The sequence below is a fragment of the Anoplolepis gracilipes genome, chromosome 11, assembly GCF_047496725.1.
Source record: "Anoplolepis gracilipes chromosome 11, ASM4749672v1, whole genome shotgun sequence".
NCBI lineage: Eukaryota > Metazoa > Arthropoda > Insecta > Hymenoptera > Formicidae > Anoplolepis > Anoplolepis gracilipes.
The window spans coordinates 10,346,489-10,371,846 of NC_132980.1; the positions used below are offsets into that span (position 1 = coordinate 10,346,489).

Sequence of the window (25,358 nt, forward strand, 5' to 3'; positions counted from 1 at the left end):
AGCTTGCTAATCTTTCGCAGTGTTTACTCCTCGATAAAACGCTTTACACGTTAATCCGTCGCTTATACAAAAAGATCATCGCGGAGCGTAGCTATACACGGTAACACATGATTTCTTTTTTTATCTTACACGAGATTCAACAATGATCGAGTAAAAAAGCCGTCCACGTTTGTTTGACGCGGTAACAAGGGATTGGTAAAATATATATGATATATATAGCGATATACATAATATAATCTAATAATCTCTAATCTGTCGTATAACATAGAATCTGCATATAAATAATAAATAAGAAATAAAGGAGCGGATTGGTTGATTAGCTTGGTTGGTAAGACTTTAGCACTAAATTACCGTTACGAAGAACATTTATATAGAGGACTATGGGAGAAATCGGTGACGCGATGGACAAACAAGTAGAGTGAAGATAAATTGAGAACAGTGAGAGAAAGAGATAGAGACAGAGAGAGAAAGATGTAACTAACAATAGACGTGACTATACAGCTGATTCATTTGGCATAATAGTCTAGAGCGGACTTTTTTTCTAGCGTGATAGGATGCGGTCAGTGAAGATCATCGACCCAAGTGGTATCTAGTGACTCGATGAGAGTACGGACGAAGGCCATCTCCTTCCGTGCGTTCTCTAAGATCACCCGAGGGTCTTGGGACGTGCATCGCAATACATTCGGCGCCATCACCATCGCAAGATTATTGGCGTCCATTTTAGTGCGAGCAACCACCTCGGATCTAGCGAATATCTGGAAAATTGTTATAATATGGTGGCAAACGATTCATCGAAAAACTTTCACTCGATTTAATTCAACGGTGCCTCGACTGCATGCTGCTCTTGAATTCTCGTGTATTCTCGTGAATTATTAACACCATTAAATGCTGCTACGTATAATTTTAGGCTTCAATAATGTACCTATGTTGGCTCTTGAATTTTTATAGAAGCTGTTACCATGCATCTAGTGCTAAGTATTATTGCATAGTTTTGGACTTTCTTCAAAGAGTGTATGATTTTTGATTTGATGCAAAGAAAAATTTAGAATCATACAGTTTTACAGCATAGTTATTGAATAAAATGGTTTCTTACCTGAAGGAAATGTATTAGATGACACAGCACGCGACGATTAAGATCTGGCAAACGGTCGACAAGCGCAGCCACAAAGCCCGCAGAAGCTTTTGGATCGTCATGCCGCATAGACACGCATTCCACGTAAAATGAGTCCGGTATCAGTGGCTCGTACAACTCACGCACCCATAACTTCAACAAGGAGGCAGGTGCGTGAGCATCTTGAGAAACTGCTAGAATTGCTCCATCTTCGAACCTGTCCAGACAAGATTTCAATGCGTTGACTTCATCGGCGTCTGCGGACACTCGGAAGATACCCTCGGTCAACGTGCCACCACGCACCAACACCTGATGTGTCAGCGTAGTCTGTATCCATGGTAACTCTCTAAGTGGAAAGCGGTCCCTTTGTAAAGCCATGACTTCCGAGAGTGTTGCACCAAACATGGATGCGCGAAAGATTTGTATCTGCGAAAATAATACGAAAGCATACAATTAGACTCTCTAAAAAGTACAAAAAAAAAAAAAAAAAAAAAAAACTAAATTATCGGTGCAATTAATTACCCTCGCTTGGTCGATATCTTCCGCTGTAGCTTTGCGAGGTTGTCGTTTACCATGCACGCCGATCCGTTGTAGTCGCCTGCAAGCCACAGTCGCATAATGACTGACTTGTACATGTATCGGCCACTTGGCGACTTCGGGAAATTGGAAATTGGGATCGCGATGCCTATTCATATAACCTTCTAGGTAGGGCTCGAACGTGGCGCTAGGAGGCACAAAAGCCAAACACACAGCCATCAATTCCCATCCACGTCGTAGACTCTCCTTCCGTGGATTTTCCGTCGTTTGTCTGCAGATCTGTACGTACAATTCATCCCGCAGGGGTGGCTTCGTGAATGCGGTATTCACAATATCCATAGCGACACCATCCAATGTCATGCCGACGTTGGCCTTGCGATCGCCCATGTACACTTGGACCAATCGGAACAGATTGCAAGCCTCTCTCTTGAGCGGCTTCTCACCGTCCACCATCGCGAGCATGGGCTGAGGTATCGGATCTTTCGACCAGCTGAGAATGTCCCGCACGCTAAATTTCTTTCGAAACAACAGCCTAAGTCCCTTTGGCCTGCCGCAGTTTAGATTAAGATTGTCCTGTGCGTACTTCTCTATGTCGCCGCCACCCGTACTGTCGTCTCTTCGCGCTTCGTCCAAGTCAGTATTATCGACATTCGTCGTACAGATACTTGGAGTTGAACTTACAGTGGGCATCGAGACTTGTCTCGTAGTCACCACGCTATCTCTGGCTTCCGTCTGAGACACAATATTCGGTGGCGACGGTGGTCGTGCTTGTGGCCTCGTCAACGTGTCGGCTGTGGTGTAATAAGTCGCTAATCCGGCGGTGTCGTAATTCCCTAGATCTAATGTAAGATAAATAAAATAAAACACTGTTTATATTGTATGTTTGGTAAACGCATATTATATAGATTTTATGCTCTTAGAAATGATTCCTCACCTGCATAGTGATCCTCGAGATATTCTTGACTGGAAGAATCGCCTTGATTGCTAGCGGCTTCATCATCGGCAAATTGATCATCGGAATCGTCATCACCTCTTCCACCGACACCTTCGCCTCTACCACCTTCCTCGTCCAGAGAATCTTCGCCTTCTTCTACCAATAAAGGATCGCCAAACTTGTAACAACCTACGCATTGTGAGACAAAGAAAAAAAATAGTGGTCAAACAAGGTCCACCATAAAGCTATTAATATTAGAATTCTCAGCTTTCATTACCTGATAATTTTGCCTGTTGAAGAATATAATGTTGCAGTGGTAATAAGTGATCGGCATCAGCCAGAAGATTGCCGTAAAACGGCGACGGTGGCGGACTGGGATTTCCGTTACTCCTCTTCTTCTTGCTATCGTCTCCCTCGGCATGACCTTCAGTCTCTTCGCCCGCGGCGCTATTGCTACTGCTGTTACTGCTGTTACTACTGCTAGTATTACTGCTGAGTCTCTGTCTGGATTGTTCGTGGGTTTGACTTATCATCAAATAACGTTCGTGCATGGCATCGTCGTCCCGTTCTCTTCTCCTAACCTGCTGCTGCTGCTGTTGTTGCTGCTGATGTAACTGTTGCTGCATTAACTTTTGCTGCTGTTTTTGCTGTTGCACAAAACTATAACTGCGACCCAGCGGTTGCGGTACACCTTATAAAATAATAATCAAGCATATATTACAAAAGACGTACATGCAGGAAGATGGCGAAAGAAGTTGAAAGATAATCTCGCTTACAATCCAGAGAATTATTGCACGCTGTGTTTCGTCTATATTCCTTCTCTCTGTCGCGGTCCCGCTCTCTCTCACGCTCCACCGCCTCGAGTCCGCCTCTCTGCTTCGTTGAATTACCACTGTGTATGCCAGCAGCCCTGCCGAGGCTCTTGGCGGGATCATTTCTTTCGGATAACATTGCACCGTACACGTCCCTAACATTCGCCTCTGACAGCGACGCCGAGCATCCGTGATGTCTTCTACCTATGCTACCTGTGCCATCCTGCGGCTGCTTATTCATATTTCTCGAATGCATGGAACTCTGATAAAAGGCTGGCGGGTTTGTCTTATCAAGACTGTTGACCCGTTCTCGTTGCTGCTGCTGCTGTATTTCCCGTTCTCTATCTCTATGGTAACGATTGCCACTGTCCATCAAGGAACCATACTTTTCGCCCTGTGATTTATAACTATGGCTAAGTTGAACCTCCGGTGGACGATACGGCGGCATTTCTTGCCTAAAGACTCGAGACTCCATCAGAGAATCGCGATATGGTGAGGTACTTGGCTCGGGACCATACGAGCCTCTACTACTTTCTCTACCTGAAAATCGGAAAATATCGATTAGATAAATAAAAACGCTTTGTCTTGTAAAAACCTTTGTCCAGATAACAAATAATTACAGTGCGGCATAAAAACATAGATATATTATACATTCTTACCATTTTTACTTTTGTCCAGGTCAAAATTTCCCGCTCTACCTTCGCGTTGCGGATCACTGAACGTCTTCTTCTTGAAGAGAGGTGTGCTAGTTGAAAGCGATAAGCCTAACGGCGGTGGTTCTCCCAACGAGACAGACTTCTGATTCTTCACGCTTTCCAAAGTTCCGCTTTTGTGGCATCTAGCTTCCAAGGTACCACTGCTACTGTGCTGCCTAGGAGAGGATTGTGCGGTGCTTGCCGGCGTCTGGGCGGCTGAACGATGATGATGTCTATGCGGCGAGTCCAACAAACGATAACCGGTCGATTCCAAAGAAGTCCTACTGTGCGAGACGGAACTGTCACTGGATCTACCAGAGTCTTGTGAGTGATTGTGCTGCCTGGTACGTGCTGCTGGTACGTCATGATGCCTGTGGTGCCTGTTATTGTGATGATGATGATGATGATGGTGTCGCCTCGTTGACGGAGACGGGGAAGGAGGAGAAGTCTGAAGATCTATGCCGACCGTAGAAGTCCGCGTTTTGTTCGCATTACCGAGAGAAAGAGCTTGCTACGAGAGAAAACGTAGCTATGCAGAATCTCGAAAAGTTTATGTATCGCGTATCAAGATAATTATGGAAAAATTAAATTTACCAAAGGCGGGGCCAAATTCGTGTTCTCCTGGTGGTTAAATCGCGTCGACCGGCTAACTGAAGGCGTTTGCGTCTGCGTCGAAACCGATTCCTTTTTTCTCTGTTCGGTCGTTTTCTGAGTATCGGACGTGCTACCACTTGCTGGTTCCGTATTTTGTTTTAACGTCTACAATACAAGATATAAAAATATCTGGATAAATTAACGAATGGAAAATATAACTGTATACTAATGGTAAAATTGCATCTTTTTATAGATAATTGATTAACATGAAAACAGTCTTGTATCTTTATAAAAAATAACAAGAAATGTAGTAAACATTATAAAAAGTAAATGTTTATATATATATAAAACATGTGAGAATTATAATTTAAATTATTTTTTTATAATGTGTATGTGTGTGTGTGTGTGTGTGTGTGTGTGTGTGTGTGTATACGAATTAGATATAATCTCATCAAAAAATTTGGTAAACAGTTATATTTCGGCATACAGGTGGATATTCCATAGCATACATCTGGCACTCGTATTCTCATCAAATTTTAATTGAAGGAATAACATTATCGCGAAAGGAGTCTGATGGTACTAGCATGATATAATGTAAACCCGAGTTTTTTCTCCCTGCTACAAACGTCTATTTATAGCTGAGAAGAGAGCAGACGCGCTTGCACACACTCTTATATCTACGCCACTTTAAGATACACGAGTTCTGTAATGTGCGTTACCCGGAGAAACTCACAAATCATTACGCACACATTGTGGCACGCGCAAGAGCGTAAATGCCAAATACTCACAGATTTTTAGCCGATCTATCCAAGCGTGAGTACAAATGAATTCTGACAAATACAAATGGTAGTATGATCTTATCTGTATTTTAACGCTCGATAAGTTAACTTATGCCATACTAACATACATAACTAACATACACACACACGCACACATACGCGTGCGCGCACGCAACTTTGATATTATATAGGAATAAATCATATCGGGCACATATCGGTGATACACATATCGCATAAATGTTTTTTTTTTTTTTTACCTGAAGTTTCGCCAATGGTATAATGTCACAGTCGGTCGGACGATGCCACACAGTTTTCTGAGACGTCGCGTTATAATAGTAAAATCGCGAGGTATTCTGATCAAATAACTCCCACCACTGATTGTTGTCCGTCTTTTTCCTATAAATTATTAAATGGGACATTGCGTGTATTATGTATCGTGATGTAGAAGAGGTGACTTGGTACTTTCTCTCTAACATAAATATAACTTTCTCTAAAATAATGATACAATGGAACTATACTTGAGATAATTTATTAATATATATAATTAAATTAAACATGCCGAGTGTAATTGAGATTATTCATTGTAATACTGTCGTATTACAATGAATCATTAGATGCAACTAGCTTTTAAAATATTAAACATATATTAGACGTATTATCTGTCAAGAAAATTTTAAAAGATAACATAAATCTAGAAGACTATCAAGAACATATATATAAAAGACTCTAATTTTTTTTTTTTTTTAATAAATTATTTAATTATGAGAAAAGTACTTTGACAAAAGATCTGAGAGACACATTAACATAAAGGAGAAGCTTACACAGGTACACCCGGTGGAGGATCCCATACGCATTCTCCGGTGGTCAGGTTAGCGTACATATGTTCCTTAGTGCGTGGTTCTATGATCTCCACCCATTCCATTCTACTGTAATTGTCATCGATTAATATCTGTGTCCCGGGGAAATTGTAATATTATCTATATTCGCGAACCTTTATAATAGCCTAAAGTAATCAGAGATAAACTGTATCAAACTTTATGCAATCGCTCTAATCGCTCTTTTTCCTTAAACTTTCACTTCTTACAGGTTACTCGCGTCTTCGAGACGGGCTTTATTACTTGGAAAAATGACGTATAAATATTTGTACACTTTATATAAACGATAATAGCGGGATAAGGCGGGATCGATATGTCAAAAGTATTCCGAGCGTAACGCGCGGATGTGCTATCTTTCATTGTATCGCAACGATATTTTCGTACAGAGTGAAAGATAGCACATATACGCGTTGTTTCCATTTTTTATTTACATTTCCACTATACGGACGTCGAAACACGGTCACGATTTTTTTTTCCGGGAACTCCGAATTCAGAGTAAAAGAAGAAGATATAACGCGCGCACGTCGCGATAGGTACTAAGTACGTGCATGCATGTTAAAACAAGCGTAATAATCGGCGAACTAATTGAAATGACAGCAAACTCGAGATCTCGGAAAGAAAAAATATCACCCTCACGACAGACAAATTGACGGAGACAAAAGGGAGGCTGGAAAAATGCGATAGAAGGGAAACAGGGGAACCGTTCGAGATTCGCAACGCACGACGATACTCTTTTAACCGGAGGCCAACGGAGAGGGCGATGATAATCGGGGCGCACGAAGGAGGGTGTTTCGCCCGTCCACCCACCTCACCCCACTTCGCCTTGACGGATCCCCGCAAATTGATAGGAATGCTGGGCCGCGATACAACGAGAGAGGCCGTCCGTTCTGATGTCATGCTGGCCGCTTAATTGGCTGAAATAGGCCGCGGTAATCCATTCGCGCGTAAATCGAGAGCGCACACGCTCGGGTGCGAAGAAGAAAGGAAAAGAGAGAACGCGGAATGTGTGGAGCAAAGGGGGGCGAGGGAAAAAGGAAAAACGACGGTGGAAATGCACGCCTAATGACACGGACGAGCCTAAACGCGGACTGCGAAAATGTGCGCACCGCGCGAGGAAACGAGTGAGAGAGACCCGCCCAATCGCGACGGCTACCTTTAGCGCGAAAGCGCCGTCAAGAAGGAGCAAATCGTTCGGTTATCATCAAGAAAGACGACCGCGGTGTCTTCTTTCTCTTTGTATGCATGTACATACGTTCGAAGCAAAAAGAACGAATAGAACATAGAGAGGGAGAGAGAGAGACAGAGAGAGATATAGAGAGAAAGAGACTAGAGTATACGGACGAGGACGGAGAGAGAGAGAGAGAGAGAGAGAGGGAGAAAACTGGGACGGGTGACTAAAAAAAAATTCACTATCGATCTGCGAACACCCGTGTCGGTCCCGTGTGCCGCGACGGCCGCGTTTTCCCTAGAATAACGAGGTGCGCTGCACCTCGGGTGCAGTCGAATCGCGAGACAAGTGCAGTTTTGACGGGACAGGCAGGCAAGGTTTTTTTTTTTCTCTCTCTCTCTCTCTCTTTCTTTCTCTTTGCCTTTCGCAGCCTTACCCGTCGGATGCCATCTCGCGTATTTCCGGCTGGTTCGCCGTCGTCTGGTTTATCGTCTTACTCCTCGTCGCCGCTGTCGTCGTTGTCGTCCTCGTCGTTGTCGTCTCCGTCGTCGTCGTCGTCGCGACGAGCGCACCGCAGTGCGCACTTGGCTTCTTCACTGCACTTTACCACCTTCACCTTCTCTCCCTCACTCCCGGCACGTCACCCTCGCCCCGGCACGATCACCACCTCGTTTGACACTTCTTCACTGAGACGACGATGACACTCGGATGTCGCAACGTCCCATTTCCGCGAGCGCGAGCAGCGACGCGGCCCCTTCATGGCAGCCTCGCGGCGGCCATCTTTTTTTCTTCTTCGCGTAGTTCGTGCTTTAGTTCTCGCCGTGCGCCGTGCCACCGCCGCCGGCAGCACTCCCCGCGGATAGTGACAAAAATTCCTTCTCGCACGCGCACCGCGCGCGTCGCATGTGCCCTCTCCCTCGCTCTCCGCGCTGACTCCGCCAATTCCTCCTCTCTCTCTCTCTCTCTCTCTCTCTCGCTCTCTCTCTTTCCTTCCTTCTTTTTCTCGCCGTCGCGATCAACTATATACGCGCGCGATCGAGCGAGCGATTAATCAAATGGGCACGTTGCCGGTCGTGGAAACTGTAGAAAGCGATTTCGTATAATTTAGACTCTTATCGACTTGCATCGGCGAGGATGATGGCTAATTAAAAATGACTGTTTTCGCGTATACGTGATTGTTCGATAACGATTCATTTTCTGGAAGAAAGCGAAAGTTCTAATCGCATATATAATCATTATCTCTTTAATATATCATTCATATTAATATAATATTATTAGGAATTTCTCATACCTTTCATTTAATAACGCAATCATTGTGCCGTTAATTAATTAATAAAATTTGAATATTAAATGAAAAATTTCGACGGGTTTCTCGACATCGATATGTTTCCCGAAATTAGAAGACTAAACAGAGACATCTGTGAGGCTCTGAGGGAAATCGCGACCCCTTCCCGAAATTCCATTCACTGCAATTGTGAGATTCCTGCCTTATCATGCTTCATGACGTACTTTTTGTTGATTGCGAATGCGTATATATTAGGCACAGCAGTATCAATGTATGAAAAGTGACGATATTAAAGGGGAGAAGAAATTTGTATTTTTTGTCCCCACGTATTTTTTTCTCAGCCTTAACGTTAATATCGCCAAGAGTGCAGCTAATCGCGTCATTATGGATCAAGAGGACGTTTTAACGATATTGAAGATTCTCATAATAGGTGAATCTAACGTGGGAAAATCGAGGTACTTGTAAATGCATTTCATCATTCCTTATACGTCGTTGTTTGAGATTAATCATGATGCAATATTATTTTTAGTATACTTCTGAGGTTCACCGAGGATGAATTCTGCGAAAACATGCAAAGTACAGTCGGAATGGATTACAAAACCAAACAGATAACTATTGATGGCAATACAGTGAAACTTGCGATTTGGGTTTGTAATTATAGTCTCTTGTGGAGAGAAGATAACGTAATCGGCATTGTGTATTGTGTATTTAAAATTTATCAGAACATATTTTTTTTATAGGATACCGCAGGTCAAGAACGATTTCGCACTTTAACACCAAGTTACTACAGAGATGGTCAAGGTGCTATTTTAATGTATGATGTTACGGATCGAAATACTTTTGTAAAATTGGAGACATGGCTTAATGAATTGAATACATACTGCAATAAAACAGATATCGTCAAGATGGTAGTAGGTAATAAAATAGATTTACCAAATAGAGAAGTGAGCACCGAAGAAGGTCTGCAGTTTGCAAGAAGACATCAGACCTTGTACATTGAGAGTAGTGCAAAAACAGCGGATGGCGTAAAATGCTGTTTTGAAGAACTTGTACAAAAGGTCAGAATTTATTATTACTGTAGTGTAGTTTTATATTTTATAAATTTATACCTTACAAAAAAAATATTTAATATGATTTTCTTTATTATTAATAATATTATGTAATATTGGTACAACAGATAATACAAACACCTGGTCTTTGGGATACTCACTCTACCCGATTATATGACAACGGTACTATGGCTACTTCGAGGTATCGAATGGGGAAAAGAGGAATGCAATTGGACAATCAACCTCGATCACCCACTGAGAACCCATCAAATTGTTATTGCAGTTTACTGTAATCATGGTGTTACGAGAAAGTGCTCGTCATAACAAATATATGCACAATGTGTTAAGATTGAGACTCTGCACAAAAAAAGAAAAAAAATAAATTCCGAGAAGCAACGTGGAAGAGGTCACATACAATGTATCATTTCATACATGCTATGCATCTCGGATCTTACAAAACTTAAGAAATAATTTTGTAAGTTGCATGTTTTCACACATTACGTACACACACACTAACTATTGTTCAAAACTAAATCTTGAATCTGGTGTAAATATTTATGGCGAAAACGTAATTAAATTTAAACATAAATGAAATTTTATGTGCGTAAACACAATTAATGTATATTGAGGAAACAATTATAGACATTTAATGATACATTTTTATAGATCATAAGTATTCTGTTAATCACATTTTTGTACAAGTAAAATTCGATAATTTTTATAATCATTAGTTATATTTATCATTTTACGTTGTGCACAATAATTGCGTTTGGCGCATATTATTGTTGTTACATTTGAAAAATGTGTATTATACTGTAAAAATGTATCTAGAAATTCTGCTACGTTACATCTATACTGTGCTAATTTTTAGATTTTATAATTAGGAATATATATTTACTATGCCGAAAAAGTGTAGAGTACTACATAATTACATAGTGGTGATATTATCTATAAATTAATATTAAATTCTATAATTTATTCCCTTTATGTAAATAAAATTTTTTGGATGTGTTGTATACATCATTAGTGTTTAATATAAAACAAATTTTTATTACATAACCAATTCATAACAATTGCCTAAATAATTAGCTTGTATTTTGACATATGATGCAATATCTTTATAAAATGATTCAAATGTACATTTTTCTTTTCAAAAGTTGTAAATTTTTCAACTCATCTTTCTAAAAATGTCGGATTTACAAAATATGATAGATAAAGGCGCACAAACGTTTCGTGAAACGAAATTAAATATAAAATTGACGAATAAAGGAATGTTTATCTATGGCAAATGGAGCAACGAGAAATTACTTAATTTACTCAAGAACAAACTTTTACAATGTGACAAAATTAAATCTTTATCTGTGTACACTGATGGGCAAGATGATGTATCGTTTAATAAATTGATGCATTTTGCTATCCACAGTGGAATATATAATGAATGTGTTTTACTGGAATTAAAAAGGAAAGGTTGCGGCACCTTGTTCTTTTGAAATTTTTCCTTTTTTCATTAATTACTATTGAATGATAAATTTTAGGCATGTCGCCACACAGCATGATAAAAGCAATCAAATACGGTCTTCTTAGTCTTACTTCTGAAGAACTGAAATATTTTCAAGATTTTGGAGTAGAAATGAAAGGTACATGGACAAAGAACAAACTTGACGAAAAATTAATTTGGAATCTGCTCGTTACTGGATTAACTGAAAATCAATGTTGGAATATCATTATGTGCGGATTAGTGTCTCAGGATGAAAATACATTATATCGACTTTTGTCAAGCGGCATTGATGTCCCAGGAATCTTGAGCTTGCAGGGGAAATCCAAACCTGTTACACCCACAATGATTTGTTTTCTAAAAAAACTTGGAATAGATGAAGACACTCTTTGCTATGTAAAAGAGAACGGTATCGATGATGAGGTTGAAAATATGTTAATTGATCTCGGATATAATGAGTACAAAGAAAAGGAAATTTTACAAGATACTGAGGTATCCTTTCCAAAGTAATTACAAAGAATATAAAACGTATTACACATATATATATAAATATTTTTAAAAATATGAAAATTTAAAATAATCTACAGGAAATATTGTGTGAATGCAGTTTGACTATATTGGAATCACATTCTACTCCCCTGGAAGCGCAAACAGCATCCGATACTGCATTCGATAGTCCTTCGTTAAAGTCATTTTCTTCTTACAATTTAAACAGAGCAGCTCCTTTATCGAGCGTTTCTACTTCTATGCAGTACAATTTTGCTTGCATTTGTTATTTGAATTTATTGCCAAAAGGAAAGGATGGTGTAACTCTTAAGAGTAACGATTATTTAAGGTATTAAGTAGACTTTTAAAATAAATAATGATAAAAATATGTAAAATACAACATATGTAATGAATTAAATAATCCATATGCATAGACAAAATGTAATGGTCCCGCTATCATGGGCAATAAGTAAAGTTTTAAGGTATGAACCTTCAGATCCTATTCATTATATAGCTCAACAATTATTACATTGGAAATATGGCAATGTTCCACAAGAGGAAATAGACAATGCTCAACAATTTATCGCTACTGCTACAATAATAATGGACAAAAGACTTATGGTAAAAACTTGACATTAATGATAAAACGTACCAAAGTAATTTTGTTGATATGAGAAAGTTTCTTCGATTTTAGTTAATTACAATTGTAGTATTAATTAGGAAAAACGTAAGCGTGAAGAAGAAGATGCCATTAGACGTCTAAATGAAGCTGCTATGAAAGATATTATTTGTGACACATGTCTAGAGCGACAAAAATTGTATCGCATTAAAGAGCATTGTTGGAAATGTACAAGAGTGCCAATATCGGTGCAAGCATAATAAATTTGCAAAAAGAAGCGATATCATGTGGCGAAAAAACAAAAACTTTTGCTTTTGAAGGCTATTTTGAAAATTGTTAAAGATTGTTAACAAAAATAATCAACATCTCTTCTAAAAGTTGCTAAAAAAGACAATGTAAATTTCTTAAAAAATTCGTTTATTTTGTATTTGGACTTGTACATTTATCGCAAGTTTATCAGAACAATATTTCAATGCGAAAATCGCTTGAGAGTATTATGTGGAACGGAATGGAATGAATGTCTGGCATCACAATAAAAGATATTCACAAATACATTCTGGCAGTGTTCGGTGTTGTAAGTTCATTGGTACAAGAAGGTACTAAACGCACTTTCTGATTTATTTAATCTTAATCTTAGTGTATACTCGATCAAATAGTTTTAACGCATCTACGACAATGGTATACGAGAAATGTGTGCTATACGACTTATCTGGAAATAAAAATATCTTAAAATGCGAGATACGTATAGTCGCCTGAAAATTCATTACTAATACAGCAAAAAAAAAAAAAAAAAAAACTCATAACTCCACAGCTCTTTTTTATCACTTTATAATACAGAAATCATTAAAATTAATATTATTTAATAATAGATTATATATAATTATATATATATATGTATATATATATATATATATATATATATATATATATATATATATATATATAATATATATATTTGTATATATATATAATATAATTATATATATATATATATATATATATATATATATGTATATATATATTATATATTATATATATTCTGTTATTATAATAGGTTACATATTATAAAATTAATTATTAAAATAAAAATAAAATTACTTGACATACGTATCTTCCTTCTATCTATAAATGACAATTCACACATAAAAAAAAAAAAAAAAAAAAAAAAAAATACATGATTTTCCTATGAAATTTTAATGAAATACATGTAAAAAGATATTAATTAAAATTCACATGAAACAGTTAAAATATTATCTACTTGGGTAATAGCTCACTCGTGTTAATTATGTACAAGGATTATTCCTGTACATAATTTGTAAAAACGATTTCTGCAGATGTAATGATTCAGGTACTACTGTGATGAATCAATGTTATAAACTATTTGAATATGTAAATCGATTAAAAAAGGCAAATCGATAAAAATAAAAGCAGTTACTGCTAAATTCTATAACGTTCTCTTTCCAATGTTCTCTCTTCAGTTTCTTCATACAAATAACTATTTCCATTCTGATGAAAATTACGACAAACTTCAATAAAATAGCAACGTATCAAAATATATCTTTTTGCATCTATCTTGTTTGGTCTATATCCTGAGCTGCTAACAGAATGGGTCTCAAATGTTACATACAGATCGACTTTCATTCGCGCGCGTTAAGTAAAAACTGGAAGTACAAAGTAGAGTAATAGCTAATCTTATATCTCTCCTGGACGTTTCGTAGCGATCTACTGTTATCATTCCCGGATACTCCGTTACAACTAGTCAAATCGATAGCTGAGGTTCACTGAGTCGTCGTTCCATTCAATCATCTGTATAGCGTTGCGAACAGAAATTCATTTTCGCAAACGAGAAATACACTTTTCATACCTTAAACAGAGTACACCTGCAGCTTATTAATCTTGGCCCTTTCTTCTTCGGAATCGTCTCGGCAGATCATAAGCGTATGAGATAGACCGCATGTAACTGCGGTAATGTATAAACCTTCCAAAGCTTTCACTTCCATTGGAGTCGTCGATGATTTTCGCATTTCTCCAAAACCCTAGGAGAAAATTAATTATAAATTATTTCTGAGAACAATTAGAATATCTCCAATTATGCATTTTGAATATATAATTCTAAAATATATATTTTTCTATTAATATTAAATAAAATTGGCATAAAGTGCAAATAAAATAACGTTCTTAAAAAGAGTTTTGTAGAATGTATGGGTTATAAAATTACATAATATTTTGAATACAAATTAAACAATATCCTGAATTAATAACATTTTGTAAAATAGTTGGACCACTGTTTTTAATTTTAATATATTTGCTTATCGTCCTGTTGATAATTTTCTGCGCTATTATATTATAATTTAACATTTTGTTATTTATTTTTATACTTTGATCGACAGTCTTTAACTTTGTTTGTATTATTATTATTATTTCATGTTATATTCTGAGCTAAAAGTTAAAAAGATCTGATCAAAACGTTCGTATGTTTTTGTTATTGCGGCTTTACGTATATGCCAATGTTGTTTTTCGAAATGTATTATCACTCTTAAGAACGTTATTTTATTTATTCTTTATGCCAATTTTGCTTAATATTGTTTATCAATTAAAGCTCTTATTTAGGTACATATTTTTCTAATTATACGTAACTTACCAATTCTCCAAATGTAGGACTGGCGCCCCATGCGATAACGGAATCATCGGCCGCGACCACCACGCTTGTCTGCGAGCAACCGACGCATCGAATCTCCCAACCGGATAAATCCTGAATGGGCTTGGGATACATGTTTGCTTCACCCGTGCGCTTAGTCTGACCAAACATTAAGGCGGAACCGTGCACGTTGATCGCGATGCTGTACGTGCTACCGCAATACACCGCACGGACACCACGACTGGGCGGTTCTAGAAACTTGATCAAACGTGGTACTAGTTCATCGCGCTGCTCGTTATGGCCCAGACGGCCGATTCCGCCGAATCCCCAGGAGAACGCACGATTCTTGCTGTCGATGGCGACGGTGTGATAATGACCGCAGCTGAAGTCCGTGATTTCGACACGGTCCAACGGTATCGCATGGCCGTCTTTGCCTCTTTCAACGTACAAAACAATACGTTTAGGCACTTTTTCATAATGAAATGCCATCTTTGTATTCGTGACGAAGTATTTGCCATCCGTATTGTGGCCCAGGGCGCCGTACTCTGGACATCCAAACGAGTGCAGACCCCCCTTGATGTCTAGAATCATCGAGAACTCTGCGCCGCATCCCACTTTTACTATCGGCGGCCCGGAATACTTCACCTTGCTGGCAGTTACAATACAGGGGTCATTCTTGCCGACCCCACATTGACCCAGTTTATTATCGCCAGCGGCAAAAACTATACCGCGGCTCGTCAAAAATAAGGTATGATTGCGACCACATGATGCCCCTATAACTGTATGTCCCTTCAAGGCTTCGACTTCAGTCGGTTCGTCGCGACGTTTTGTATCCCCCACGCCCAATTGACCTATTATAAATTACAAAGTCTCAATGCAATTGTGCTGGATTGATGATAAAAAAAAAGTATAACATATATGCAAAGTACAATTGGATATTAATATATACATTAAATTCAATTAAAAATTTAAAATTGGATTATACTTTTAATATACTGACAATAAATATAAAATTTTCATGCAACATTTAGCCTGTATATAAGTAAAATATATATTCAGATTTGTTAATTTTAAAAGGAAAAATTACTCTTTATATATATATATAATTAACCCTGTATAAATAATTAATTTACCCTTATCATTTCTACCAAAGGCCAAGCATCTATCGTCCTCAGTAACGATAATGCTATGGGAAGCAGCTGGACCAGAAGCAATCAGCCGTACTCTTGCATTATTCAAATTTTTGAATGTATGTGGTGTCCACAGGCTGCGTCCTACGTTCGCCTTTACTCCTTTAGGTGGTGCTTTGCGACCAGCCATTTCCCAATTAGTAAGGCCACACATGAGCAATGTTCCAGGTTTGCCCCAGCCACCCTAATAAGAAAATAAATTTCATATTTTATAGTTAATTTTTCTATATTTGACAGATATTTTATCAAATGTATTTTTGTATAAGTTTTAATAACATAAGTTTTCATCTGTTAATAGCAAATGAACAAAACTTAACAAAAGAAATACATCTAGTTTAATTTTCAATTTGCAAAGATTAATTAAATATCTTTTCAATCTTACAAATAATTACAAAAAAATTAGAAAATTATTAATTTTGACAGTTAATGCAAAATTCTAAAATATCAACAATTAATTTTAATAAATACATATTAATCTTGCATATCTAAATATTCGATATTCTCGATTGCGAACGTGTGAATAATAATTATTAATTCATAACACAATCAGTTCAAAAGTACAATGTAACGCGAGGAAACGGACTCTGCTTTCCGCGACGCGTCGCGGAAACCGGGTGGGAGGTGTGAAGATATAGAATCTCGCGGGGGGAGAAAAGAAAAGACGCGAAGATCTCACCTCTGGGGCCGGCAGTTCGGGTATATCGGCGACATCGGCGAGCGTGTCCTCGGTGACGACATCCTCGACGTTGGAGCCGGCTTCAGCGTCCTCGACCTCGGATTCGTGCTCGCTCGAAATGTCTTCCTCGTCGTACTCGACTTTGCGCGACTTGGGACGGTTCTTCGACGTGCCGCCCGTCGTGCTCTTTCGTTTGGTCGACATCGCCAACGATGGGTCTCGGTTCTACGCGGCAGGTGAGCGATGGTGAAGAGGGAAGGTATAATTCAACGGAAAGGAAATCTCGGCGGCGGTCTCTCGACTCGGTGTTCACGATCGGGGCCGCCGCGGTGACATTTATCGATGTAATGGCGCTGAGGGAGCCGTGCCGCGCCGCCGACAGCGGCAAATCGACAACAAAAACGCGGCCACCTGGCGCTCAAAAATCATAATAAAACCACGCTCCCGCGGATATAAGTATATACATATATACATACATATAAAGCGAACCGTACAGTTTATGATTGTAAATCGCCGGGGGCCGGCGTTTCGCGTTCCGTACGTTCCTCCTGAACGAGACGTCGCGGAATCGAATCGCCGAAAACGGGCGGGAAAATTTGAACGCGACGCGCGCCTTCTCGATCGCGACATCCAAATTGAATCGAGAATTACTTCATCGTACTCGCACACGTGCCGCCGTCGATGGGGAGACGTGATACGGGGTGAAAAACGAAGACGATAAGAAATTCAAACGCGACAACAAATGTTTGACATTTGAGCACGTGCGATGCGCTTTTAGATTTGACGCGCGCAACAGGTTATTGCATTATTATGCGCGAACACGCTAGGTAACTATATTTTGGCGCAGCATGCTTAGACCGAATACCAGAATAATAGATTTGAAATGCATATAGAGCTGTGCAGAAATTATGCTTTTATACATGGTTATATTTTTATTTAATTTTGTTTTTCTTTACATATATATATTATTTATATTGTAAATCTTAATTATTAATGTTATTATTATTGTGTCGTGAACCATATGAGAGTATAATGCGTAACAAAAACGATGCAAATGGCTAGATGCATTTTTATAAATCCTCGATTTTTTATTGATGCATTTAATAACACACGTTTATTCACTTGAATCAGACAAATTTGCATGATATGATTAATAAGAAATTTAATAAATAAATAAATACAAAAAAGATAAGTGGCATTCAAAATCATTGATATATAATTGGAAAATCTCTTATCAAAATTCCGATTAACATTTCGTCATTTATGTGTTGCAACCAAACTTCGTGATCAAAAAGGTTACTGACATAATACAAAGAAGAGATTATATATTGATACACGAGAAAAATTATTATCTCGAAGATGAGAATTGAAAAATTTCCATCGCATTGTCAATTGTATATATATCATATTGATAATTTATCAAGTATAAGAAACTATAAAAAAATTACACGTGAATCGTAGAAAATGAAGTAAGATAAGCGAAAGCACGAGATATATATAGGACAAGTACATAATCTTATAGTAATCTTTTCTATTTGAAAAAATATTAACAATGCAACGTAACAGATTTACCAAAATAAAAATGTAAGCATGATCGATATTTTTGCAATTGCTCGTTTCTTCATATATATATATATATAGTATTCAATAGTAAGATATATTTTATAAAATTATATTTTATAAAATTATATTTTATAAAATATAAAAAATTATATTTATAAAAAATTATATTTTATAAAATTATATTCCTAATAATAAGAAATATATTAGATACTTATAATTTTATATACATATTTTTCGAAGATTTAATATAACATTTTATAAAATTTTAAAAATGTTACTTGTAATGAAAATATTTTCAGGTATATGTAAACATATTTGAAAAATCTTTTATACTTTCAATATATTTTACATTATTCTACAATCGGTTTACAATAATGTCGTTGTACACGCACCGGCATAAATGGTGTCCGTCGGTAAATGTGTATGTACGTACGTGTATGACAACCGAGAGTGTCACATACACATGCAGCGCGTACGTACGTGTCACTTGAAGCGCGGCGGAGTTCATGCAGCGGAGGAGAAAAAAGTGGGAGGCAATTCGATGTTGCATCCTTAGCGCAAGCCACACGATCGAGAGAGAAAGCATGACAAGACGTGATGCCGATTAGTGGTGTCCTGTAGCACTGCCTCACTCACTCTACGCTTGAATGCAGGAGGAATGAGCGAGAGAGCTATAGGACACCGCGTTGTCTCTATATGCGTCTCGTTCGCTCTCGCGCTTATGTCATGCTTTCTTTTTTATTCTTTCAAGAAACGTGGCTGAACTCTGCGCATCGAATGCCGGCATTCGTAAAATTATAATTATATTATATTAATATTAGAAGTTCGGTTTCACATATATCAAAAAAATATGATTATTCTAATTAAATATTAATTTATTTATGATTGCGTATTTTTTTTTCTATTTATGTAAAAAAATTTGCTAAAAAATATATATATACATGTATCATTATGAGTATTTTGAGATTCACTAGAATTAGTAATTGTAAACTTGCATCCGTTTGTAATTAAATTTATAATTACTTATAAATAAACGTGTAGAAATGATAATTCGTGATATAAAATATTTTTCGTAATTGTATTATTACAAAACTCAAATTTTAAATTCCCGATAAAAAATTTCTTATGTATAGTTATACAGAATTGAATATTATTATACAGGATTCAACACAATTGTGTAAAAATATGTATAATTATTATAGATGACACCGTATAAAACGTTACGTATATTTATATATAAATGGATTGATAGCTACAATTAGAATTATGTATATGTAAGATTATACATACTTATACACAATGCCTGCAACATTTTATGTATAATTATTAATAATTATATATAATCATATATAAAATGGACAAATTTCGTATATAAATTTGTATAATTAGATACGACTATTTTTGTCTGATTATATATAAAAATTTGTAAAATTTGAATCCTGTATAATAATATTCAATTCTGTATAACTATACATAAGAAATTTTTTATCGGGAATTTAAAATTTGAGTTTTGTAATAATACAATTACGAAAAATATTTTATATCACGAATTATCATTTCTACACGTTTATTTATAAGTAATTATAAATTTAATTACAAACGGATGCAAGTTTACAATTACTAATTCTAGTGAATCTCAAAATACTCATAATGATACATGTATATATATATTTTTTAGCAAATTTTTTTACATAAATAAAAAAAAAATACGCAATCATAAATAAATTAATATTTAATTAGAATAATCATATTTTTTTGATATATGTGAAACCGAACTTCTAATATTAATATAATATAATTATAATTTTACGAATGCCGGCATTCGATGCGCAGAGTTCAGCCACGTTTCTTGAAAGAATAAAAAAGAAAGCATGACATAAGCGCGAGAGCGAACGAGACGCATATAGAGACAACGCGGTGTCCTATAGCTCTCTCGCTCATTCCTCCTGCATTCAAGCGTAGAGTGAGTGAGGCAGTGCTACAGGACACCACTAATCGGCATCACGTCTTGTCATGCTTTCTCTCTCGATCGTGCGGCTTGCGCTAAGGATGCAACATCGAATTGCCTCCCACTTTTTTCTCCTCCGCTGCATGAACTCCGCCGCGCTTCAAGTGACACGTACGTACGCGCTGCATGTGTATGTGACGCTCTCGGTTGTCATACACGTACGTACATACACATTTACCGACGGACACCATTTATGCCGGTGCGTGTACACAAAACATTGAGAATCACATTTTGAGAATGTTACATGTTACTCTAAATGTTATTCTGAATGTTACTCTAAAAATTACATGTTACTGAAGATCATGTTGTAATCGTGTCAATGATTTTTTTGTTTACCGGGTTATTCTTATCGTGTTCTCATTAATGAAAGAAACAGAGAGACGAAACGTGACAAGCGATGACAACACGAACAATTTGTTATCGAATCACATATTTCCATAGATTGTTTGTCTTATTGCGACGTTGAATTTATTTATGTGTTTGTATTTATGTCCATTAATCGTGTGTTTGTGCTCGTGACGGTGTCTGGCGCTGGTTAGAAGACGGTGTAATCCCGCCGTCGCCAAATGCCAAACAAAAGCTGTCGAGCAAATAAATAAACTCAATAAGCAATTATTGCGCGCGATAAGGTATTATAAGGATTATAGCAATATCATCGTAGATTGTTTTGGGATACACATGTGGACGAGGATATATGGACATCGTTGCTTGTCCAATGAGCCGAATTTATGATTTCGCCATTAATTGCATATTTCGCAATATCCGCATTTTTCCACATACAAATAATTTATAATTTATGCTAACATACATTAGTAAGAAAAAGAAATTTATTCAGTTGTAAATTAGCAATATCGCGAAATAGACTTATTCAAATGAAACATAAAGTATATGAGCCTCTTAATATAAAATAATTGTATTTAATTTGAATTTAATTAAATCTTTGGGCTCCATTTTTTATGCAGTTAAAGTCGGAGATTAGCGAAATGAAACTTGAATTACTATTTCTTAAGAACAAAAATATCGAGAAAAATATTGCTACAATATCACAATTATAATTAAGTATTATTTTGATTTTTTTTTATATTATCCGCGCGTTTGTTATTGATAGTTTCTTGAACATATCAAACAAACAAAAACAGGAACTAAAAGACGATTTAATTATCACCTAGTGCAAATCAACAAACAACAAGTAGATTCGGATAGTGATAAGGGATTAAAATGGGAAGATACAGAGTAATCTTACTTGAAAACTTTTTCTGATAGCGTTTTATTGCATGTATTGTTATGTATAATTAATAATGATAAACATGTATAATACATGCTTTGCAACTATTATTTGCACAGTTATTTCCTTTACTCATTGGCAGACTAGCCACGAGATTTCTTCTCTTATCACTCAAAATGAGCATCCTGTACATGAAATAAGAATATATTATTTTATAGTAATTTTTTTACAATGTCAACAATATCACGATAAATAAAATCATACACAAAGGAAAAAACTTACATATTTCATATAAGATAAAAAGATATCATAGACCATCGTCATAGCATTTGTATAAAGTACTCGATAATGCAAAGGCACAAAGAGAAAGTTGATGCATTGTGTAGGAGGCCAAAAGCAACAGTCAACCTAACACATACAACATTTCAATAAATTATATATATATATATATATATATATATATATATATATATATATACACACACACACACACACACACACATTATGTATATTATATGTGAAAATTTTAAAAAAATATTTAATAAAAAATTTTCGCATTTTAATTACTATTTAATAATTATAGATGTTTGCTTTTTTTGTACGATTAAAACATTAAAATATTAATTAAGCATATACAAGCGTTTTTCTGTCTTGTACATACTTTCCATGTGTTAAAAAACTTCAGTTTCAACTCCTCGTAGACCTCCTCGAGTTTACGATGTTCTAGAACTCCGAGGCCAACGAAAAATATTGCCAGGCACGTAGGACTCGCGATTGATTGATCCAGAAGCGTTTTCTTAACTATCGACTTTGCGCTTTTGCCCGGCAAAACTCGATCTAAGATCATGTAGAACCAATGATGAAACGGGCCTTGTATCAGCCCGACAACTGTCATGTTCCTGGTCCTCGTGTAATCGTGACCGTATGCGGACGTGCTAGAAATTGTCATAGTCTCTTCGTCCTCCAGCGATGCTGCCATAACGCTAGTCGGAAAGTATTTGTGAGAATACTTTTTCCAATATTCACTGCGTTGTTGAATTACATCTCCTGCTGCCATCATTAAACCGCAACTCACGGTATTGGTAATTAACAAATATTTACCTACATACAGCAACAAAATACAAACTTATAAAATTTAATATAAGAGAATATAACATTATAATCTAGAAGCAAAAGATATAAACTTACCAAACAATAGTTGACGCAAAATACCCATTTGAACAGAATTGTATGTTACAAAAGTCTAATTTTCTGTGTAAGCTTGGGTTGCTTTAAAACTCGTTATTATAATAGATAAAACAGATTGTTCAAGACGGAGAGTTTTCTGTAACCGCATATATTCTTTGCAAATTTAATGTTTGAAAAAGAAATGTTCATTAAAACATCTGTTTCTAAATTAAATTATTTTCGCTTCGGTATATACGTTATAAAAGTAACACATCGATAGGATAACGCTCGATCCTTGGTTACTTTCGTCTCTAAATCCGTTTTCCTTTTTTTTTAAATTTATTGCTATTTAATTAAGCGATTCTTCTTAATTCTTCGGTGCTTATGAAGGAATGTTCGCTGGATACTATTGCGTGGCATAACTCTCGAACTGGCTAACTGAAGATTAATTGTCTTCAGATGCAGTGTCGGTGGACACTTCTAGATGCACGATGGAGCTGCACCAATCACCCGAGTTATCATCGTGCATCCAACTGTACTGTTTAGCGAGATCGCGAGTCCGTTAAATATATGGGAGACCGCGGCAATTAAAAATTCCGTTGAGGTTGCGCAGTACAAACGACGCGTCTTATCTCTTCCCAATCGTGCTTTTCTTCAAATTTTCTCTCTTGTCAGATATAACACACAGATACAGATTTATCAAAAGCTCATCTCATGTTTATAAACGCTACTTACTTGATTCATTAAAAGAAAAATAGAACTATGATAACAAAAGCTTCTCTTTTTCAATGTATAGGTATATGTACCTTTAAACTATATCTTATTTAAATATAACATTAGCATGAAAATTTCTTAAATTCCATTTCTATAAAACCTAGAGATTTGAAAATTTAGATCGAGTAATAAAAATACTCATACAACTTAAGATTTAATACTAATACAGGATTTGCAATGACATATGACATATATTATGATTACAAATATTTCATAGAAATATTTTTTTACTGATAAATGCAACGATCCATTTGATAGAATTTACAAGGAATTTTTACTATGATAATAATGTGATTGCTTTTAAACAAAGTTTTTATTGGTAGTCGAAATTGTACAACTTAATTAGACAATAAGACAGGATTCACGTATTACTTAGCTGCAACAGCTTTGGGTTTTGGCAAGCCTTCCCTGAATCCGTTCCTATAAATATATATGAAATAATTACAAATGTATACAGATATATACACTAATTATAGCATAAATTAAATAACATGGAATCTATCATATTTTTCATTTAGTAACAATTAGAAAATAACATAGAATAGAAAAAAGCAATTGTTATGAAAAATATTTTTTTCTTTGAAATGAAAAAATATTAATCACTTTAATATTCAATAATTATTATTTAGGTTTTAAAAATCTAGGCAGTGTAACTCACTTGAATTTGCGTCGAACAATTTTAAGATAACGCATGCGTCCAGTACCAGTGGTCTTCCTCCTCTTTGCCTTGACCGACCAGTTATCTGTAAAGTTGTCCAATAAGAATCCAATTAATCTCAATGAATTAAGAACATTAAATATGTTTGATATTCAAATAAACATATGATAAACAGTCCTCTATATAAATTTATGCAACTTACACGAACGCATCTTCTTGGCTGGGTAGCCACACTGAGCACATTGCGACTTTTGAATGTGGTAAGAACTACGTCCACATCTTCTGCACAATGTGTGCGTCTTATTACGCCGCTTACCAAAACTGGATGTACCCTTCGTCTATGAACATTAAAAAAAAACGTACGGTGAACATAACCTGCATTATTCTCGATATGGAAATTTAACATATAAAAAAAAATTGACAGCAAAATATAAACGAAATGATAAAAAAGAATTAATTTTTTTTTTTTTATAATAAACAAACGAACAAACAATGCATTCTACAATGATTTAAACATGCTTGCATATAAACATTATCATAACCTATATGCACTAGTATCATGTCAGTATAGTTGGAAAAAATTAAGATTTTTCTCGTTCATTACTATTCGGTTATATCAATTCTATTATAATTCAGGACATCTTTTCCACGCTAATAAATTGGCTAATTATTAAGATGTCTACGAAATAATTTGATTTGAATAACATAATTTTATCCTTACCATTTTGACCAAAAGATCTGCAAGAAGAGTCCGAGTCCGCGTTTCTTCAGTCAGGCTCCGTTCCGAAATTCACTGCCATTTCATTTCGCTTCGTTCCGATTCCCTAGAATGTTCAAAAATCCTCCAGCTCTTTTGGCGGGAAAAATAAACTAAATTTAATGTAAACTATAGATTCTTAGTAGCTTGTACTGAATAGAGTAATTCGATTGCTGTAAAATTATACTTAGTTTAATTTAATTAATAATTTTATTAAACATATTACATATTTTATTAAATTAATAACTTAATCTAATAAAATT

General features: G+C 36.1%; 6 protein-coding genes across 8 annotated transcripts; 2 read left to right on the plus strand and 4 right to left on the minus strand.

Moving 5' to 3' along the window:
* Positions 1–3: 3 nt before the first annotated feature.
* On the minus strand, positions 4–8,312 carry Rhogap93b (MyTH4 and RhoGAP_KIAA1688 domain-containing protein RhoGAP93B). 3 transcript variants are annotated; one of them, XM_072902181.1, is made up of 11 exons: positions 7,942–8,312; positions 6,284–6,385; positions 5,720–5,858; positions 4,684–4,848; positions 4,054–4,600; positions 3,359–3,934; positions 2,860–3,273; positions 2,583–2,771; positions 1,634–2,487; positions 1,094–1,537; positions 4–755 (listed from the first exon to the last, which is right to left on the minus strand). In XM_072902181.1, the coding sequence occupies exons 1-11, from the start codon at positions 7,953–7,955 to the stop codon at positions 561–563; spliced, it is 3,639 nt and encodes a 1,212-aa protein (XP_072758282.1). In that variant the 5' UTR covers positions 7,956–8,312; the 3' UTR covers positions 4–560. The 3 variants fall into 3 exon arrangements, with proteins under 3 accessions (XP_072758282.1, XP_072758281.1, XP_072758283.1); XM_072902180.1 differs by having other exon boundaries at positions 6,284–6,388; XM_072902182.1 differs by lacking the exon at positions 7,942–8,312 and adding an exon at positions 6,454–7,865 and having other exon boundaries at positions 6,284–6,388.
* A 524-nt stretch (positions 8,313–8,836) lies between these two features.
* On the plus strand, positions 8,837–11,128 carry LOC140671112 (ras-related protein Rab-18). Its single transcript, XM_072902218.1, has 4 exons — positions 8,837–9,245; positions 9,320–9,437; positions 9,531–9,848; positions 9,968–11,128. Exons 1-4 carry the CDS (start codon positions 9,064–9,066, stop codon positions 10,130–10,132), a joined length of 783 nt encoding a protein of 260 aa, XP_072758319.1. The 5' UTR covers positions 8,837–9,063; the 3' UTR covers positions 10,133–11,128.
* Positions 11,129–11,350: 222 nt separating this feature from the next.
* On the plus strand, positions 11,351–13,161 carry LOC140671111 (uncharacterized). The gene is made up of 4 exons (XM_072902217.1): positions 11,351–11,826; positions 11,922–12,169; positions 12,255–12,441; positions 12,541–13,161. The coding sequence occupies exons 1-4, from the start codon at positions 11,377–11,379 to the stop codon at positions 12,697–12,699; spliced, it is 1,044 nt and encodes a 347-aa protein (XP_072758318.1). The 5' UTR covers positions 11,351–11,376; the 3' UTR covers positions 12,700–13,161.
* Positions 13,162–13,532: 371 nt separating this feature from the next.
* On the minus strand, positions 13,533–17,340 carry LOC140671110 (protein RCC2 homolog). The gene is made up of 4 exons (XM_072902216.1): positions 16,944–17,340; positions 16,211–16,451; positions 15,081–15,928; positions 13,533–14,475 (listed from the first exon to the last, which is right to left on the minus strand). Exons 1-4 carry the CDS (start codon positions 17,145–17,147, stop codon positions 14,305–14,307), a joined length of 1,464 nt encoding a protein of 487 aa, XP_072758317.1. The 5' UTR covers positions 17,148–17,340; the 3' UTR covers positions 13,533–14,304.
* A 2,886-nt stretch (positions 17,341–20,226) lies between these two features.
* Positions 20,227–23,526, minus strand: LOC140671029 (mpv17-like protein 2). Its single transcript, XM_072902046.1, has 5 exons — positions 22,928–23,526; positions 22,401–22,840; positions 22,022–22,147; positions 21,758–21,924; positions 20,227–21,094 (listed from the first exon to the last, which is right to left on the minus strand). The coding sequence occupies exons 1-4, from the start codon at positions 22,953–22,955 to the stop codon at positions 21,907–21,909; spliced, it is 612 nt and encodes a 203-aa protein (XP_072758147.1). The 5' UTR covers positions 22,956–23,526; the 3' UTR covers positions 20,227–21,094; positions 21,758–21,906.
* A 448-nt stretch (positions 23,527–23,974) lies between these two features.
* Positions 23,975–25,120, minus strand: Rpl37-1 (ribosomal protein L37-1). The gene is made up of 4 exons (XM_072902235.1): positions 25,060–25,120; positions 24,541–24,676; positions 24,339–24,423; positions 23,975–24,100 (listed from the first exon to the last, which is right to left on the minus strand). Exons 1-4 carry the CDS (start codon positions 25,060–25,062, stop codon positions 24,049–24,051), a joined length of 276 nt encoding a protein of 91 aa, XP_072758336.1. The 5' UTR covers positions 25,063–25,120; the 3' UTR covers positions 23,975–24,048.
* Between the last annotated feature and the right edge of the window lie 238 nt (positions 25,121–25,358).